The 19,518-nt window shown below is 40.2% G+C and overlaps 2 protein-coding genes across 2 annotated transcripts in view; one reads left to right on the top strand and one right to left on the bottom strand.

Moving 5' to 3' along the window:
• Window positions 1-13,045, top strand: part of LOC139350068 (signal transducer and activator of transcription 5B-like) — a 50,506-nt gene extending 37,461 nt beyond the window's left edge. The window contains exons 13-19 of the mRNA XM_070991160.1: window positions 441-647; window positions 847-941; window positions 3,723-3,865; window positions 6,174-6,329; window positions 6,525-6,576; window positions 7,592-7,699; window positions 8,368-13,045. Coding sequence (XP_070847261.1) covers window positions 441-647; window positions 847-941; window positions 3,723-3,865; window positions 6,174-6,329; window positions 6,525-6,576; window positions 7,592-7,699; window positions 8,368-8,491 — 885 coding nt within the window. The 3' untranslated portion in view covers window positions 8,492-13,045. The remainder of the gene's footprint in view (window positions 1-440; window positions 648-846; window positions 942-3,722; window positions 3,866-6,173; window positions 6,330-6,524; window positions 6,577-7,591; window positions 7,700-8,367) is intronic.
• A 3,622-nt stretch (window positions 13,046-16,667) lies between these two features.
• On the bottom strand, window positions 16,668-18,995 carry LOC139350073 (serum amyloid P-component-like). Its single transcript, XM_070991165.1, has 2 exons — window positions 18,938-18,995; window positions 16,668-17,296 (listed from the first exon to the last, which is right to left on the bottom strand). The coding sequence occupies exons 1-2, from the start codon at window positions 18,993-18,995 to the stop codon at window positions 16,668-16,670; spliced, it is 687 nt and encodes a 228-aa protein (XP_070847266.1).
• Window positions 18,996-19,518: the final 523 nt, after the last annotated feature.

The following is a 19,518-nucleotide window of genomic DNA, read 5'->3' on the forward strand; positions in this document are numbered from 1 at the left end:
GTTTTTTTTTTGCTCAGAAAAATGACTTGAAAGATTATTGGATCATCAAATAGTAGATCTGTGCACCTATATTTGAGAGATTGACTAGCACATTGTTGGTTTTGGTCTTGTTGTTGACAATAAGACACAACAGACAAAGATAATATCAGACTTGTTCTTTAAAGCAGCATGGTGCCACATGCATGTTTCATGACTTATGTTTTCATTTACTAATTCATTAAATTAATTCATTTAAACGTATTTTGTTAATCTCAGTGTACTTACATTTTGGCCTGTAGTGCCCCCCATTGGGTCATTCAGTGTAATTTCCTCATATTTTGTCCCAACAAAACTGGTGAAAGTGGTGAGAGACAATTGAATAAACAAAGTGACAAATTGGGGATCTGAACTCCACTGTCTTGTTTTTTTCCTGTGTTTACCACCCTTCTTTGTCTTCTCAGGGCAGAGTGCCCTTCATTGTGCCAGACAAGGTGCTGTGGCCCCAGCTATGTGAGGCTCTTGATATGAAGTACAAGGCAGAGATGCATAGTGGGCGTGGCCTGTCAGAGGATAACCTGGTCTTCCTGGCACAGAAGGCTTTTACGAGCGGTAGCAACAACCCTGAGGACTACCGCAACATGACCATATCCTGGGCCCAGTTCAATCGGGTGAGTCCAGCTCATTTACGTTGCTCAACAGTTCACTATTGTGTTCTCACTAAATAGCCCTTTCTCCCACTGCACAGTCATTACAAATACTATGACACATGAACATATGTGCACAAGAAATAGCCTGAATTATTGACCTGAGTAATCTTCTTTCTATGTGTATGTAAACATAGTGATGGAGTATGTCTAATTTGTACAGGAGAGCTTACCGGGACGCAACTTCACCTTCTGGCAGTGGTTTGATGGAGTTGTGGAGCTCATGAAGAAACATCTCAAGCCTCACTGGAATGATGGGTAATAACTCATGTTGACTTTTTTGCAAATGTACTGTTATTCCCCTGTGCCCTCCTGGATAGTCAATAATGAGTTTTCACAGACAGCGAAATTCCTCCTCATACCATTTTTCCAAGGCACAGGCTGTAGTTGTTTTAGGCAGATTTAATATGAAGAAGTGTGAGACTGAAATAAGGTATAGCAAAAATGAAGGTAAGTAAAATCATTGCAGCACACTACTGGTAAGAAAAATGTATGCACAAAAGGCATATGATATGATAAAGCAATCCACAGGTAGATAGATGCATGAGGTAAGTATGCAATGGACGATTCAAGCCAGCAGCATTTCTAGTCACACGGTAACACAATATTAGCAATTGGAACAAATTACAGAAAATGATTAATCAAAAACATTAAGATGGTAATGATCAACCAAAAACTTGTTGATAATGTCACTCAAAGATCTGCGAACAAAAGGAAACAGATCCACAGTTTTTGCTCAGCTGAAGAGAAGTAACTTCCTTTCTGACACTCTTCTTTCATGCTACACTGGAGGTACAATCACTAAACTATATGCAATACCAGGAACGGACAGTAAATGAAAAAAAAGAATCAATGGAAATGTTACGGCTTCACAATGGAGGAAAGAAACGAAGCCGAAAAAACCCACAAGCTTTATTGATCCCGATGTCAAAAAGTAATAATAATAAAGGAGAAACGAAAACCACAACGAAAGAGGAAACAAAAGGGGGCTGGAGACCACGGCCAAAATGAACAAAAGAAGGAAAGGCGCGGGACCAACCACGCAATGAGTCGTTGCCCCCAACGTCTCCCCCTAAACTACTTAAGAAGGAAAAATACTAAATCATAAGATGAATAACTGAACCACTAGTAATCTCCAGCATAATAAACCTCCAGCACCTAAACGTGCATGGAGGAAAACCTCCTTGGGGAAAAAAGAACCCAATGGAGGGAAAAGAGGGAACTTCTCACCACTATCTCAAGCTGCCATGTGTCTGCCGTGTCTCTGCCCTGCCACTCTCTGCACTCTGCCCAGTTTATCGCCTCCTCCCCTCTCCAGCCCGGATTGTGATGCTACACATGTGTGTAGCAGGTAGAGGGAGGGCAGAGCTGAGAGGGAGTGGGAGAGAGACAGACTGACACACACACACACACACACACACACACACACACACACACACACACACACACACACACACACGTTGTGTTTTTATCACTTGTGGAGTACATAGATTTACATTCATTTCCTGGAGCCCTAACCATAACCACTATTTGCCTATTCCTAACCCTAAAACTAACCTAACCTTACCTAACCGGTAACCCTGTCCTCAGTCTTTACCCTAAAATTTAATGATTTACATTAAGGAGACCTGTGTTTTGTCCCCATAAGGCGGGTGAGTCCCCACAATGTGAGTGTGAAACAGATTTTTGTCCTCACAACCTAATAAATACCAGTTCGCAAGCGTGCGCACACACAGACACACACACACACACACACACACACACACACACACACACACACACACATATACACCATTTAAACATACTCCCTGTATGGCGTCTTGAAAGATGCCAGATGAACATAATTTACATCTCCTGAACTTTGGGAATAAAAGCAGGATGACCTCTGAGATGGGTCTTCGAGTTCTGGTGTCGCTTGACCTTGTCTTGCCTGATCAAGGTGCTTGCTTGTGTGCTTGTCCTTCATGAATCTGTGTGTCCTTTCAGGCTTGGCCGCCTATGCTGCCATTTCTGCAGAGTGTTGATGTACCGTTTGGGCCTAAAACGTATCCACCAGAAATTAAACCCTTTTTCAGTGGTGCATGAACAGGTCTGCTTTGGAGAACTCTCAAAGAGAGAGTTAGGCTGCACCAATCTGTTTGAGAAGAGTAGCAGGAGTAAGGTGGTGGGTGCTCCTTCAGTGCAGCCTAACAGGTGCTAGAGGTCTAGTGTTAATAGTGGTGGTGACATCAGCCAGGGGAGAGATCAAGACCTCACTGGTCAAGTTTGAGTAACCACTTTGCAGGAGCATTGAGTGAAGGATTTAGTGTGCAGTCCTGATCAAGCACTGCAGTGGTAAGTGTTCTTACTTTAGAATGGACCTCATTATATAACTCTGCATCTACAAGTTCAGACAAGGCTTTATTTTCAGGCACTAACCTTTGGGGCAGGAGAAGGAATGCTGGATCAGACAATAAAGTGTTTTTTTGTGCATGGATTGAGAGCCATGATCAGTCGCGTTGTGCCCAGTTGTGCCAAACATGCAGACTCAGGAGTTCCTGCAGTAAGTCATTCCATGTTCTCTGGTCCTCATACATTGTCTTCCAAGAAGTAGTCTTTCTTGAATAGCCAAAGGGGCACAGAAGCCTAAAGGGTCAAGCGCCTTTAAAAGTTGACAGCACCCCCAGGTGTGTAAAACGTTTCAGCTGAGACCAAAACTGCATTGAACATGAAGCTCATCAACTGACTGTGCATCACCAGCACCCACAGCGGGATTTGAACCAGGGACCTTCTAGCTGTGAGGCAACAGTGTTACCACTTGTGCTACCTTGCTACCCAAAGAAAGCTAGAAAGCTTATAAAAAGCTGGTTTAAACAAAAAAGAGTTCTGAGGTTTGTTAGTGAAATTGTCTGGTTTTGATGCATTTATTGAACAGGTCAAGGCTTGCATTTATTTTAAAAAAGCAAAATTAATTTAATCTCTGCCTTCACCTACTATAAAAGACAAGGTACACTGGCTTTGATGGACTGGCTCATATTGTGTATGAATATGTGTGTATAGGGCCATCCTGGGCTTTGTGAACAAGCAACAGGCACAAGACATGCTGCTGTCCAAACCCAACGGCACCTTCCTGCTGCGGTTCAGTGACTCAGAGATCGGAGGCATCACCATCGCTTGGGTGGCCGAGAACCCTAACAAACCAGGTACCAAGCTGATGTGCTTTTTCTACCTTTTTACACAGACTAATTCTTTGGGTGAAATATCATGTCATTGAAATGACATGTAACTGGAAGAAACAGTAAACATAGAAAAGATTTGCTGAAAATGCCAACATTTTGTTTGCTCCAAGTGCAACTTTCTCCCGTCAATATCAGTCCCTAATTCCATTGTGTGCTTATGTGTTCATACATGCATGAACGAGGTAGTATGTACAGTGCTGTGAAAAAGTATTTGCCCCCTTCTAGATTTCTTATTTTTTTGCATATTTGTCACACTTAAATGTTTAGGATCATCACACGAATTTTAATATTAGACAAACATAACCCAAATAAATACAAAATGCAGTTTTTAAACAATGATTTTATTAAGGGAAAAAAGCTATCCAAACCCACATGACCCTATGTGAAAAAGTAATTGCCCCCTGAACCTAATAACTGGTTGTGCCACCTGCAGCAGCAATAACCACAATCTGTTACACCGGTCACAAAGACTGGACCCCGAACGCAGACACAGAGACGAAAAAAGGTTTAGCAAAAAGATAACAAAGTTTATTAAATAAACAGAAACAAAAACAAAAGACTTAAGGGCAGGCCGGCTCTCTGACAGCACGATGAGGCAACCAAGGAACTGTGGGAAAAACGAGAAAGGAAAAAACAAAGTTAACAAAGTAACAAAGGAAATCTTACGTGCAGTGAACAAAGAAAGTCTCGAGGAATTATCTCACTAAGAGTACCAAAACAGCTAGGAAGCTCTACCGAACGTGTCGGAATAATCTGGCACTGGAGTAGTGAAACAGCCGGGTATATATGGAGGAGGTGATGAATGAATTGGAGTCAGGTGTGCCTCATCAACTGCCAGAGAGCCAGGACCAGCCACGCCCCCTTGCCACACACCTGAACTGCAGAGGGGAGAAACAGAAAAAGGGAGGGAGAACAACAAAAAACAACAAACCAGAACCTAAAACACAACAGAACCTAACACAATCAAGTGTTTGCGATAACTGGCAGAGGGTCTTTCGCATGGCTGTGGAGGAATTTTCGCCCACTTTTCGTCACAGAATTGTTTTAACCACAGCATTTCAATTGGTTTTAAGTTCGACTTTGACTCGGCCACTCCAAAACCTTAATTTTGTTTTTTTTTTTAAGGTATTCAGAGGTGGACGTGCTGGTGTGTTTCAGGTCGTTGACCTGTTGCATAACCTGAGTGCGCTTGAGCTTGAGGTCACAAACTGATGGCCGAATGTTCTCCTTCAAGATTTTCTGGTAGACAGCAGAATTCATGGTTCCATCAATCACAGCAAGTAGCCCAGGTCCTGAAGCAGCAAAGCAGCCCCAGACCATCACACTACCACCACCATGTTTGACTGTTGGTATGATGTTCTTTTTATCAAATGCTGTGTTCTTTTTACGCCAGATGTAATGGGACACACACCTTCCAAAAAGTTCAACTTCTGTCTCGTCAATCCACAGAATATTTTTCCAAAAGTCTTCAAGATGTTTCTTGGCAAATGTGAGACGAGCCTTTGTGTTCTTTTTGGTCAGTAGTGGTTTTCGCCTTGGAACTCTCCCATGGATGCCATTTTTGCCCAGTCTCTTTCTTGTTGCATCATGAACAATGACCTTAACAGAGGCATGTGAAGCCTGTAGTTCTTTAGATGTTGTTCTGGGTTCTTTTGTGACCTCCTGGATGAGTCTGTTCCCAGTTTTCTCCATTTGTGGATAATGGCTCTGACCGTGGTTCGCTGGAATCCTAAAGCCTTAGAAATGGCTTTGTAACCCTTTCCAAACTGATAGATTTCAATTACTTTGTTTGTCATTTGTTCATGAATTTCTTTAGATTGCGGCATGATGTGTTTCTATTTGAGATCTCGCATCCTACTTCACTTTCTCAGACAGGTTCTATTTAAGTGATTTCTTAATTGAACAGGTGTGGCAGTAATCAGGCCTGAGTGTGGTCAGTGAAATTGAACTCATCTTTCCAAAAAATGTGGTTAATCTCAGTTGACTCATGACTCACTCATATAGGTTTGGATAGCTATTCCCTTAATAAATAAAATCATTATTTAAAAACTGCATTTTGTGTTTACTCAGGATATGTTTGTCTAATATTAGAATTAGTTTGATGATCTGAAACATTTAAATGTGACAAATATGCAAAATACTAAGAAATCAGGAAGGGGGCAAATACTTTTTCACAGCACTGTATGTTCTCTTAACGTCTGCAGTGGTATTTTATTGTAAGCCTTGGTAAATACAGTGATTGTAATTCTTAGGTATACCTGTGTTTGGTTAGGCGAGAGGCTTGTCTGGAATCTGTTGCCTTATACAACCAAGGACTTCTCCATTCGATCCCTGGCTGACCGCATCAGCGACTTGAACCACCTTCTATTTCTCTACCCTGACCAGCCCAAAGACGAGGTCTTTGCCAAGTACTACACCCCTCCACTCTGTATGTATCAGCAGTGCCTATTGGTATTCACATCAACACATCACACATCTGCTAATGATATGCTTTTCCTCAATCAAATACTTTCTGGACATAAACATATTGGTTATAACTCAGTGGTGTTGTAGCAGGCTGTAGCCTGTAGCCTGTGGATGAAACTGTTATGTTGAAATTATTGGCAGTATGTCTCTCTTCCAGCAAAAGCGGTGGATGGATACGTAAAACCACAGATCAAGCAAGTTGTGCCAGAGTAAGTTTTCTCTTGTATAAATCTACCGCAGTAAACCTAAATCGCTTCAGATAGACAGGACTGAATAAATAGCGAGTTCCTGAAGTTTGAATCCCAAAAACATAATACCATCTGGAAAGAAATAGAAACCGTTCACACATCTCAGAGATAGGGCGATTTGGCCAAAATCTTTTATTAGGGTATGTTTAATTTTAGATCACCGTAACAGTATATATCACGATATATAGTTATTGTTTTAAAATAACCATGACACATCATACTTCTTCACATTTGATTATTTTCTTCTTTTATTTAGAACTTCCATACAAACAAAAACAACTGCCTCACAACATTTGAGTTAAAAACGACTGAAAACAGTAAAACTAACTCTGTGTAAAACAGAGATGCAGTAGAAGTGAACTCTTACCACCAACTGATGTTACATCGCGCTTCCCACCTCAAATATACAGCAGAGGCACTAAAGCAATTTTCTTCAGACAGTGTCTGCAGAATCAAGTCTAGACAGAGTTGTCCAGAGTTCTCCTTTCACACACGTAGAACATTTGTCTATGTCTGACAAATTCTGACTTACTGGAAATACTCCATTTGGTTTAGATAAGTGGTGGCGCCTTGGTAGGTTGTGCAGGAGGAGGAGGACTCATCCATAATGACTGTTTTTGCATTGATGTGAATATTATATTTATTTGGACATATCTGCAGTTTCAAAGAAAGAGTGGATATCATTATACAGGCTCAGACAGCAGCTCTCCATACAGTGTCATTAACTTGTCCACTCACTTGCTGTGTAGCAGAGTGGCAGTCCATGCACCATCAAATCAAAAGGTGGCTACTTTGAAGGACCTAAAACATAAAACATATTTTTCTTTGTTCACAGTTGTTTCCAACATAATTTCATTTGTTATTTCATAATTTTAATGCCTCCTCTATTAATATAGAATAATGATGAAAAATGAAGACAAAGCATTGAATGAAAACGTGTGCGCAAACTTACACTGGTACTGTATGTCTCCGATAGATTCACCACCCCAAACCCTGAACCCAGTGGAGGAGCTCCCACATTCATGGACCAGACAGTGTCTCCATCTGTGAGCCACCCCAACAACTTTGGTGTCTACCCTTCTATGTAAGCACACTCTTTTACTTCAGTTACTATATTTACTGAAGATGAGATTTTGTACAAATGGGGACTCTTTCCCGCGCAAAGAGTCATTTTACTTTTGATATTTAAAGTGCATGTTCATGATAATACTTAGATCAGGCAAATTCTGAATGCAGAGCTGTTACTTGTAGAGAGATTTTTTGTTTTAGCGATGTTTTTAGAATAACAGTATATCTAATGATAATGTGAAAACAATGTGAAAGGGATCACTCGTTATGATGGACCTACAGAGAACTATCAGGTGAATCTGCAGCTCCTCTTAATTGGACCAGGCCTCTGTTTTATATCTCCATCATGCTAAAAGCTGCTCTTTTTCTGGATGTGGGTGACCCTTTCCATTCTGTTTAATGTTGGTGTCATAGTTTTATTGTGGGGGGTTTTAAATGAGATCCTTGGGTCCATAAACAACTAAATGTACCCATCATTATCTCCTCAATGGAGATCATATTTGACTAATGTTAGTTAGAGAGAGAGTAGTGACTGGGTCTGTCAGAAATGTAGTTTTATTTGTTATTTTGTATTTATTTTGCCTGACAATGAAGACATGTTGTAGGTGGTACTTGTCATTGTAATAATTTTCCCATGATCTTCCTTCATGAAAGTCTTGTGCCTCTCTCTGCTGTTGTCCTCAGGAGTGACACCATGTTGGATGCAGATGGAGACTTCGACCTGGATGACTCGATGGATGTGGCCCGCCATGTGGAGGAGCTGCTCCGTAGACCGATCGCCAACCAATGGAGTAGTCAGCAGTCCTAAACCTGAACCTGAGCCTCCTGCACTCATTCAGGTTTTCTCCATCTGAAGTAACAAGTTTGTAATTTGTATTGGACTGCAACCACAGCAAGAAGTGTCCTGTCACTCTGGCAGATCCACATCACAATGATGAATGAGTTTTTGGAGGAGAACAGGCACGCAGACAGCTATTCTTTATTAGACCCAAGTGTCTCTGCAGAGAAAGTAAGCCTACCAATAAGAGTCAGTGTTACTGGAATTTGACAGAGGCTGGTGTAAATGTCCTCTTCCGCCATAGTTTCTCAGGACTGTCATGCAGTCAGTTGGATTTTTACACAAAACTGAGACATTCAGTTAGTTTTTTCTGAATGTTTCTATGTTTTTTGCATTCATGTGTGCCTGATCAGCTTTTAGCTGGCACTGGGAGACATATGCATAAAGTAGAGGTAGACAAACTAGCTTCACCTTAAATTCTTTTAAAGGTTTTCTTTTCCATCTACACAGTTACCGTTGATTGACGTGACTAAATGCTGACGAATTGAATCCTTTCTCTGTTACGGGAAGTATTTGTCAATAATAATAATTATAATTTTTTTTTTTTTCTTGTAAATCCAGAAAAAAAATGTTTTGTTTTGTTTTTTTTTAAAGACTTGATTATGTAGCTTTTGCTGAACACCAGCCACTGAGACCATAAGTTGTATTTCCAGGATGATGGCCAGTGTCATTTTCCTTCATTCCCCAAGCTTGTCCTGAGTCCCTTGCATAGGGACGACCGCATGAGATGATCCGACTGAGAGTGAGTGGATGGAACAACACGCAAGAAACAGGTCAAAATATATCCCAACATGTTTCAGTCAGGTACATTGTCACTAGCTTAGCTGTTGCTTAAGACTCCAGACAGGATTAAACCTGTGTTGTCAGAAAAAAAAAAGTATTGTTTTTTTTCGAATCCAGTTCTGTATCCTGAGACTGAAGTTGAGTTGCAGCACCAGCGTTTTTATGAATGAGTCCACATTTTTTTGTTCTTGTGTACAAGTATCCTGCAAGTTGTCAAGAACTCCTACTTTAAGTTTAGGTGACAGGAGACAGCTGGGTTCAACTTAACCATGGGGTAAGTTTAAACTTCAGCTTCAGGATGCAGAACATTTTGTTTCTGTCAGTGTAGGTTTCATCAAAGCATGTGCTGATTAATGTGCCAGCACATGGTGTCAGGTGATCCAGGTGATTTATTCAGTCACCTAGGACTATAAATCTTAGGGAAAAAAATATCACTAATGTATTGTAAGACCAGTTCCCACCTCAATCTTAACATATATCAATGGATTTTTTACCAAATAATGATTTTTCAGTGAATTCTAAAGAGACAAAATATTATTGTACAAGCTAAATGTATAGCTATATGATGTACATTGACAAATAAAACTGTGTATGTTGCTTCAGTGGCATTTCTGAATTTTCCTCAGCAGTTAAAGAAATGAACTGAGGCTGTAATATCCATCCATCCATCCATTTTCTATACCACCTATCCCTTTCGGGGTTGTCGGGGGGCTGGAGCCTATCCCAGCTTCAACGGGTGAGAGGCGGGGTACACCCTGATCCGGTCGCCAGTCAATTGCAGGGCAACATGCAAAGACAGACAACCATTCACGCTCACACTCACACCTAGGGGCAATTTAGAGTCACCAATCAACCTAATGAGCATGTTTTTGGTCTGTGGGAGGAAGCCGGAGTACCCGGAGAGAACCCACGCATGCACGGGAAGAACATGCAAACTTCACACAGGGATCGAACCAGCAACCGTCTTGCTGTGAGGCACGCGCACTACCTGCTTGCACCACCGTGCCGCTCGGCTGTAAAATCATAAAGTTGAAGTCATTTTCTTCCATTTTCTGAGAATAATGAATGTCCAGCAGTGTTATGCTGCACTTCTGTTAATAATCATGTTGATGCAGCGATCAGGTTGAGCCCAGCTTACAGCTGTGTTTTAAACTCCCAGAAAGTTGTGGTTTAGCTGAGCCCGTTCTGCTAAGCTAAGCCGCAGCTAAGATAACAGATGTGATGCAACAGCAGTGCCCGATTGTTTACTTTGTTATAGAAAGCATTTTGGTGGTTTTACCACCAAAGTAAAACTCATAGTTTGCAGACATTGGCCACCATATGCCACTGGTCATACTAGACCAAGTAAGACTGTAGCAGCAAAACCCCTGAGTGTTTTGAACTGAACAAGGCTGAGTTTATTACTGAATTAAGCTTTTTGTAAGGGAATGATTTTTTTTTTATTATTTTTTTATTTTTTCTCCTTTCAAAAGTTTTCATTGTCTGGTTTTAAGTAATGAAAATTGAATTGTAAATCTGTAACTGTTATTACTTGGTGCTTTTTGTATATATTTTTTTTTCTTAATTGCTTGTATTACAGCTATTCTCTGATGCTCTTGCGCTACACTGCCTTACAGCAAAATGTCTTAATGGTCTTAAATGCTATGATTCGGTCTCATAAAGTCAATAACTGCTTATTGGATTTAACAATTTTGGTGCAATATGATCAGTTTAATTGCTATTTGGTCATTGCTTTGGTCTTACATGATGGCCTAATATCCACAAGAACCTGAAATGTGTCTTTGGGGTTTACCAACCTAATCAATTTAGGCTTCAATGTGAAGAGCAGTAAATAGTGTCATGTTAAGGTGGCAAATGGCAAAATCGTTGTCAATTTTACATAATGGGCCAATTTCAGTTCAGGTACATGTTACTGTGCCTGAATTTACTGAATACAGGGTGTGTTGTGTCTGTAGTCAGTGTGAATGCTCGGTGCCTTGCTGAATGTATGTCCAGCATTGTAGAGATTTGTTTTCGTCATTTACATTTTGAGACTGGAAATATGGCTGATGGCCACCAGTTACTCAAAATATTTGGAAAGTACTGATTCATATTTATTTTGTTTAAAAGGATTCTCCAGTGAATTTGTATTTCACTGTGATGAAGTTGAGGAACAGATTAAAAATTGATGCAGCAGAGGACAAAATAACCTGACCTTAATCTCTAATATTGATCGAATTCCAAAAACACTGGAACCTACCCTTCCCATACTGTAGCTCAGTAGCATCTCCGTCCCTGGCTGACCCTTGTCTGTCACACTGCATGCCTCTGGCCTGTTTTAACTTTGTAGCCTCCAAAGCAAATCAAGAGTTGGGAAATAATATTTGGAGGACTACACAGTCAAAATGCATTCATTGCATCCATAAGCTTTCTGACCTTCAGAATAAAAAGGGTGCAGGATTAAATAGTGTTACAGTAGTGTAATTTGTTATTTCTACCCAACAATAGCACAGATTAATAATCAGTGTCAGAAAAATAGAAATCTATAACACCTGTTTTTTTGTGCTGCACATAATAGTAACAATTTGTGGCCATGGATTTCCAGACCAGTATTTCTTCTTGTACATGGCCACCTGCAGACTAAGGCTGAGTTATCCTCCCAGAAATCACTGGAGTTCCCCTTTAACTGTGAGTCAGCCATGTCTCTTGTTTTGGAACCAGCTGGCAGTGTCTACAGAACTGCACTCTCACTGTACATCATAAACCATTCATCAACTTAAACAGAATGACGAGGTTAAGTCAATATATATGCAGAGTAGACCAACATAGTAAAACTAAGCATGAACAGTCATGCTTAAACAGTCAAAATGGAGCCTTAAGTTCTTTGTACCTTAAGCCTTAAGTTCTTTGTACAGTACAGTATAGTACAGTGCAGTACAGTATGTGCTGTCTTCCCATCCAGGTTTAGTGATCTGTCAAGGGATTCCTTTGAGAGAACACTCATATCTCATACTTTGGAATACCTGTGTTCAGCACTGCTTCTGAAACTGTCAGAGTCCAATCATTGTGTCAGAACTGCAAACCTGCAGTAATGCAGCAGAGGACATCCAGTAATGTTCCTTGTTTGTGGGGATAGAGAGGCTCTTGATCTGTCTGTGCCTTGTTGATGGTCAAGGGAAAGTACTGTCCATACAGGACTTTTAAAGTCAGGGTCATTAACACTGCACTACCACCAGTCTCAACAAAAGGAATGTGTAATCCGTTTAAGAAAAAAGAATGAAAGTGAACACAGAAACCTCAGGAAAACTCACTGTGGAATACAGATGGATTCAAATCAACCAAATAATACCTGATGACACGAGTGTAGATTGGTTTCTTTTGTAGCCCTCCAACTACTTTTACCTATTATGATTTTGTTAAATTGTTAAATAAAAGTTGAAACACAAACTATGATGGTGTACTAGATCCGCAAATGCAAAGCAGTTTGATGCTCCCACCAGCAGTTATTTGATGTCACTAATGCAGTACCTCAGAACATCTTGGCATGTACATGTTTGTCTCTGTATCATTTAAATGTATGTATGTTTGTCTTGAGTAAAATTTAGTTTTCTAGCTTGCTGTGGCTGTGTGTTTGCTGGCTTCTGTGCAGTCTATGGGCCTCTTTGGCAACTTCTCAGTGACTTCAGTGTTGTGCAACATTTTGCTGGAAGCTTGATGTTAGCATTAGAGACATGAAAATAAAAGTTTTTGTAATTAATCATATTCCATTGTGGTTTGTCTTTGATTCATATTTTATTCTGTTCCAAGTACTGTATTGATGAGTGTCTCCTGATCCAAGTCTCAGGCATTTGTCCTCTTGCAGGATCATAGCTCCACCTGGCATCATGCGAGTCATTAGGGTCAAATGAGTCAAGGTGTGGCTGGCACAATAGGTGTTGATGAGTGAGAATGAGTGGGTAGTTGACCCGCCCACCTATCACGTGACTCAATAGGGTCATGTTGCTCCAGGTGTCAATGGCTGTTAAGCTGCCTGGGGAGAGATCTCAGGACTGCATTGCTGTGATGGTCTCTCCAGTTTGACATGGGTGGCTTCTTTCAAACTATCAGCCTTCCCTGGCCAAAATATGTGCATTATTGTCCTCAAATGAATGTCCCTTGTCCTTGAGATGTAGGTGGACTGCTGAGTCTTGACCTGAGGTCTTAGCTCTCCTAGCTAGTGGAAACTGACTGACTGACTGACTGACTGACTGACTGACTGACTGACTGACTGACTGACTGACTGACTGACTGACGATAGAGCAGATTACACCGTATGCAATGACTTAGAGACAAGGGAAGAGGAAAGACATCTTACTGGTTGTTTCTCTTATTTCATTTATTTGTATATCATGCACCATTATTTGATGTAAGCACAAATGTAATTTTGTTTGTCACAGTTATATATATATATATATATATATATATATATATATATATATATATATATATATATATATATATATATATATATATATATATATATATATATATATATATATATATATATATATGCACACACACACACATACATGTGGTATGAATTTCCACACTAATGGCACAGCATCAGGGGCAGTTTTGGGTTCAGTATCTTTCCCAAGCATACTTCAGCATGTGGACTTCAGAGCCCAGGGATCGAACCACCAACCTCCTGATTGGTGGGCGACCACTCTACCTGAGCCACAGCCACCCAAAATGATTTTCAGATACTGATGTGTACATTCTTCAGCAGAGCAGCACCTAAACTTCAGCTAAACTATATTAGAGAAACTGGGTGTAACAATATAGATGCAGCCTCTCAGTTCCAAGAATGTGATGTTTGACTCATTCATGTTTGATTCATTTCAGAAATATGTCAAATAATTCAACACACTGTTGTTAGCCCGATTCTTTTGTTGGAAGCCCAAGAACGGTCCGGAGTAATCTTCAGTTCACAGTCAAAGTATTTATTGAGGTCACATATAAAGCAATGCAGCGCTGGTCTCAGACTGACAGAGTTCCCGCAGGATCTCTGCCAGAATGAGCCCAGATTTCAGGCAAAAGTTCACATTTATCTTCTTGGGTTTGACCAAACCCCGTACAATAAACACATATACATTGCAGAATGTAATTGGCCGGCTCCCAAGACCTGGACGTACCATGCTTTGTTCGTGCCTTATCCTTGACATGTAATAAACAATCTGTGTGTGTGTGTGTGTGTGTGTGTGTGTGTGTGTGTGTGTGTGTGTTGTTTGGGCGTGTATCTAAATGTATATAATTAAAAATATAAATGTATATAAATACATGTAAATAAATGTATATAAATAGGCTATGCAGGACATTTGTTCCAGAACATACAAGTACAATAGATGATTGGATGAGCACACATGAGATCACTTTAAAGGACCAACTTGTTACACTGTTGATACAGTAAGGATAGAATGTTCCGACAGAGGCATACATTCACCATAATATATCTGATTTGAAATCACAAAACTGCATGTTGGCTTCCCGCTGTGATGTGTGTTCCTGTATGCTAACAGATCTTTAAGATTTTCTTTGTATGATAACAGGGGAGGGTGTGAACACAGATTTAAATTAGCTGTTTATTGTGATATCTTTTGAAGCCATTGAAGAACTATAATAACACAATCTCATATATATTTGCTCAAGAAAATGCAACATATATAATTTATTCCCATTACTCGAGTGATTTCTTTTTTTCAATAATATACATCTTTTATTAAAAGTACATTTGTGTTCCTATGATTTCACACAGCAGAGTTTTCAGCTGATTGAAAAGATTTTTTGATTTTTTCAGATGGATTTCTCTGGGATTGGTAGCTGTTCAGTTACCTGTGCCATTTGTTGACTCCACTCTTCCTTTAGTTCTTTTTAAAGGTGTGCTGAAGGTCAGAGCCACCTGTTCCAGTGGTTCTCCATCCACACAGGTTGTTTCTTGTTTATATAGAGCATAGATGGAGGAAATAGAAGATCCAGGTGACGTACTCAGAATGGACTTTACAATGAATTAAACCATGGTCTAGGTGAATACTCAATTCTGATATGCTGTAGGGTGTCCATTCATTTTTCATAATAGACACATACTAAATAGTTCCAGTAAAATGGTCTGTCCATTTTAAATAAATGCGAAATAAATCAAATAATGAGGTGTCATCTTCAGTATGATACAAACCTGGATTTTACATCTATCATCACCTCTTGACTACAACAAACTGTTCCATTTTTGTCTTGTTCATCTCACACATGGTTGTGGTCTACGCATAGTTGATCATTGTCATGCAACACATTTGCATAGACTACACGTCAAGGTAAAATCATGACATCAAAGTGGACTGAGATGTGATTTTGTGCATGGACGAACTGAAGAATTAGGCTCAAAACATCACGAGAACAAGAGGTCTGTGTTAAAAGGATGAACATCTTCCCAAGAAAATGTTCTTCTTCACCAGGTCTTATGAATACAGTGTCTTGTTTTGTTTGGTGTTATTTAAATAGAAAAATTAGCTTCACGCTACTTCATCCAACTACCAGAGGAGAGACTAAAACGATCTTTGTTAGAGCACACAAATATCCTTGGTTGAGATGTTACTGCAGTGCAGTGAACTAAGCTAACAATCAGTACCCAAACCACAACCAAATCTTACCGCTGTTTAACGTATTGCTGACAGGACTCAGGCCTGTGCTGGAAAACCCCACTGGATTTTAAATTGCTTTTTCATTTTTGTTTGTGCACAGATTAAACAAAAGAGATGCATGCTATTTTAAGAGCTTTAGAGATGTTGATAGGTGTATTTTTGAACTTTAGACAGAGCCAGGCTAGCTGTTTCCCCCTGGCTCCGGCATTTATGCTAAGCTAGGCTAACCATGTCCTTCTCCAGTTCTGTACTCAACAAACAAGCATGAGATTCATATCAATCTGCTCATCTCACTCTCTTTTTTGTGTACTTATTGTAATTGATTGTACTTTTACATACATTTATCCATCCAGCCATCCATTTTCTCCTGCTTATCCGGGGCCGGGTCGTGGGGGGAGCAGTCTGAGCAGGGACGCCCACATTGTAAATTGAGTTCACGAGGTTGATAAAAAATCTTTTCCAAAGACATTTTAACATAATATTTTAATGAGAACAAAAGACAAAGACACAGATTTTTTTTTAAGGAAAACTGCATCAGCAAAAGATGCAGGCAGACTTTATTTTGTGGAACAAGTCTTAAAGGCTCAATCTGAGACTTAACAAGTTAACACAGTCATTTTTCAGTCCTGAAAACATTTTATTTGATGCGATGTTATGTCATTTATCTTTGAATCCTTCCTTATTGCAAGCTGGTCTGCAGTCTAAATAAACTAATAGCAGATCAGTTTATCAAAGTCACTGTTCTCTACATACACAGAGTCAGTGATGGAATACTGCAGGTTTTTCCAGTTGAGAACATTTCCGGGAAGGAAAGCACTGCCGTCCATGAATGACCTAATTTCACAAGGAGCAATGATACTGTTCCAGAGGTGGACATCTGTGATGTCCCCTACGAAGGACTGATTCTGGTCAAAGCCTCCACCATAACTATCTTGTTCTTGACCCAGAATTATACTTGGAGCACCAGTGAGAGAGGTTTTGGGCTTGAGGATTTTCCGAGGGCTGCGCTTTCCGTTGACCCACAGTGTTGTAAAACCGCTGGAGGAGTCCCATGTCCAGCAAACAGAGTTCCATTCATCTGTTACATCAGGCAGCCCATGGATATCAAGAGACATCTCTTTGACATGCAGCCTGTATACACCTACTTGGGGCTTGTAGAGCAGGAAGGCGTTGTCATTAGATGGGACTGCCAGGGAGAAAAGACTCTGGCCTCGCGTCACTGAAGAGAAAAATCTCATGCATAGAGTCAAAGCTGTGATGGGCTGCTCAACGCTGGCAATGAGTTTAACATTTGAAGTTCCCTTGTCCAGTGGGAAGGCGAAAAGCTTCTCTGAAAGATCTGCAAAGGAGCAGGAGATAACAACCATTATGATGGATGTGATATTGTGACAACGTAAGGCTGATGTTATTCTATATTTTCTATACATATATATCATCTTCAAGGGTTTCACTGTCCTCCCTGGTTGAAAGCTTCAAGTCCGTTTCACCTGTAACCACAGCTGCAAAAACGCACCACACCACTTACACACCTCAGAATACATTTCTCCCTCACTGCAGCTTGGAGAGAGGATCGACAGTCCGACTTAAGAACATGCTTACAAAAAATACAATGTAAATTACAACTTTACTTGTGTGAAAGTGAAGTCAATTACAGGAATGGGAGAGGACGTCAGACAACCAACAGGCTGACATACCGTCTGATTTGTCGAGAGGAGGAAATCTGCAGACTGTACTCAGGAACCTACCTTAATCATACTATTTGTCAGAATTTTATAAATCTGTAGAAATGCAGGACATTCATTGAGGTAGCACACACACTTCTGATTTGTCAGTAATACATACAGATATCATTATGTCGCCACCACTTCTAAAATCAAAGCTTTACCTTTTGCATCTAAACTGCTTGTACTGTTTACACAGTAGGAACACATGATGATACACAGTACAGAAGTTCAGAGTACACAACAGTATTACTGTTTGAACTGCTTTTAGGGTCATGGCCTAAATAATAATAAGATATAAGAAAGAATATGATTTCTTAAAAAGGCTGCACGGTGGCACAGCAAGTAGTGCGCGTGCCTCATAGCAAGAAGGTTGCGGGTTTGATTCCCAGGTCGGGTCTTTCTGTGTGAAGTTTGCATGTTCTTCCCGTGCATGCATGGGTTCTCTCTGGGTACTCCGGCTTCCTCCCACAGACCAAAAACATGCTCATTAGGCTGATTGGTGACTCTAAAATTGCCCCTAGGTGTGAGTGTGAGCGTGAATGGCTGTCTGTGTGTTAATATGTTGACATGTGATCAACTGGCGACCGGTCCAGGGTGTACCCCGCTTCTCGCCCGTTGACAGCTGGGATAGGCTCCAGCCCCCCCGTGACCCCGAAAAGGGATAAGCGGCATAGAAAATGGATGGATGGATGGATTTCTTAAAAACACATATCACGCATTCTTAACTGAAAAGGAACGTATGTCTTACTTAGAAATCAGGTCGGGTTTGATAGTATTCATTCAAACACAAGACATAACAAAACGTGACATGCCCGTGGTGGAGGAAGTACTCAGATCATTAGACCTTATTTTGAACTATTTTACACTCTGCTTCACGAGTTGCAATACAAAATAAACTTTACCTGCTTACTTCCATTTACTTCAGTAAAAGTACTAATACCACATAAGTAAAAGTCTCTTATTCAAAACATTATTTAAATGAAAGCATGTACAAATCTAGGCATTGTCAACACAATTTTCATAAAGAATCCAAAATAAAAGTAGTTATTATAGATTAAAATGATCTGTCATTGTTTTACTGTTGTATCTGACATTTTTGGATAATTATTGCTGCTGCAATAATGTGTGTATTTCACTGCCGCCAATCTCTGTGGAACATGCAACACTGAAAAGTAACGAACATAAAGTTCTGTTTTGTACAACCTGAAGCAAATTTCTAAGTGGCTGTTACCCACCTCTGTTATTGGCAGTGTCACCTTGTTGTGCAGCATAAGTAGTGCAGAGCAAAGTCAGTAAAAAGAATCGCTGTTCCATTTTCTCAGAACTGGAATGTTGGAGATTTCTGAAGATTCAAATATGGGACAGTTGTCTATTGCTGTCTTGACAATATTTATGAAGATTGTAAGAGGCGGAACAAGTTCTGTCCAATTGCAAAAAAGATTATTCCCCATGACTCATTTCACGTATTGATCCACTATTATGGGACAAAGAGTAAAGTTGCCTAATTGTGTACATGTGTGGGTATTTGTGTGGTGGTGGTGCGGGTGGGGGTGTCACTTTGTCATGCCTAACTTATTTTTTTCAGATTGGCTGTGTTAATACAATTTAAGGGACCAATGCCAATATGTTAATCTGTCATTGTAGGTCACCACACTGTCAACATACAGTCAGTATGAAAGTCAGTTCTTTTAATGTTCTCATTGCCTTTGTTGGTTAGGTTGGCTAAGTTTAGGCGTGAGGTGAGATGATTGGTTAGGGTTTAGGATAAAAATATGAGGTTAAGCCAATCAGAGGCAGAGAAGTACCATTGCTTACAGTAAAGTAAAGTACAGTACAG

This window comes from Chaetodon trifascialis, chromosome 21, assembly GCF_039877785.1.
Source record: "Chaetodon trifascialis isolate fChaTrf1 chromosome 21, fChaTrf1.hap1, whole genome shotgun sequence".
NCBI classification, from domain to species: domain Eukaryota; kingdom Metazoa; phylum Chordata; class Actinopteri; order Chaetodontiformes; family Chaetodontidae; genus Chaetodon; species Chaetodon trifascialis.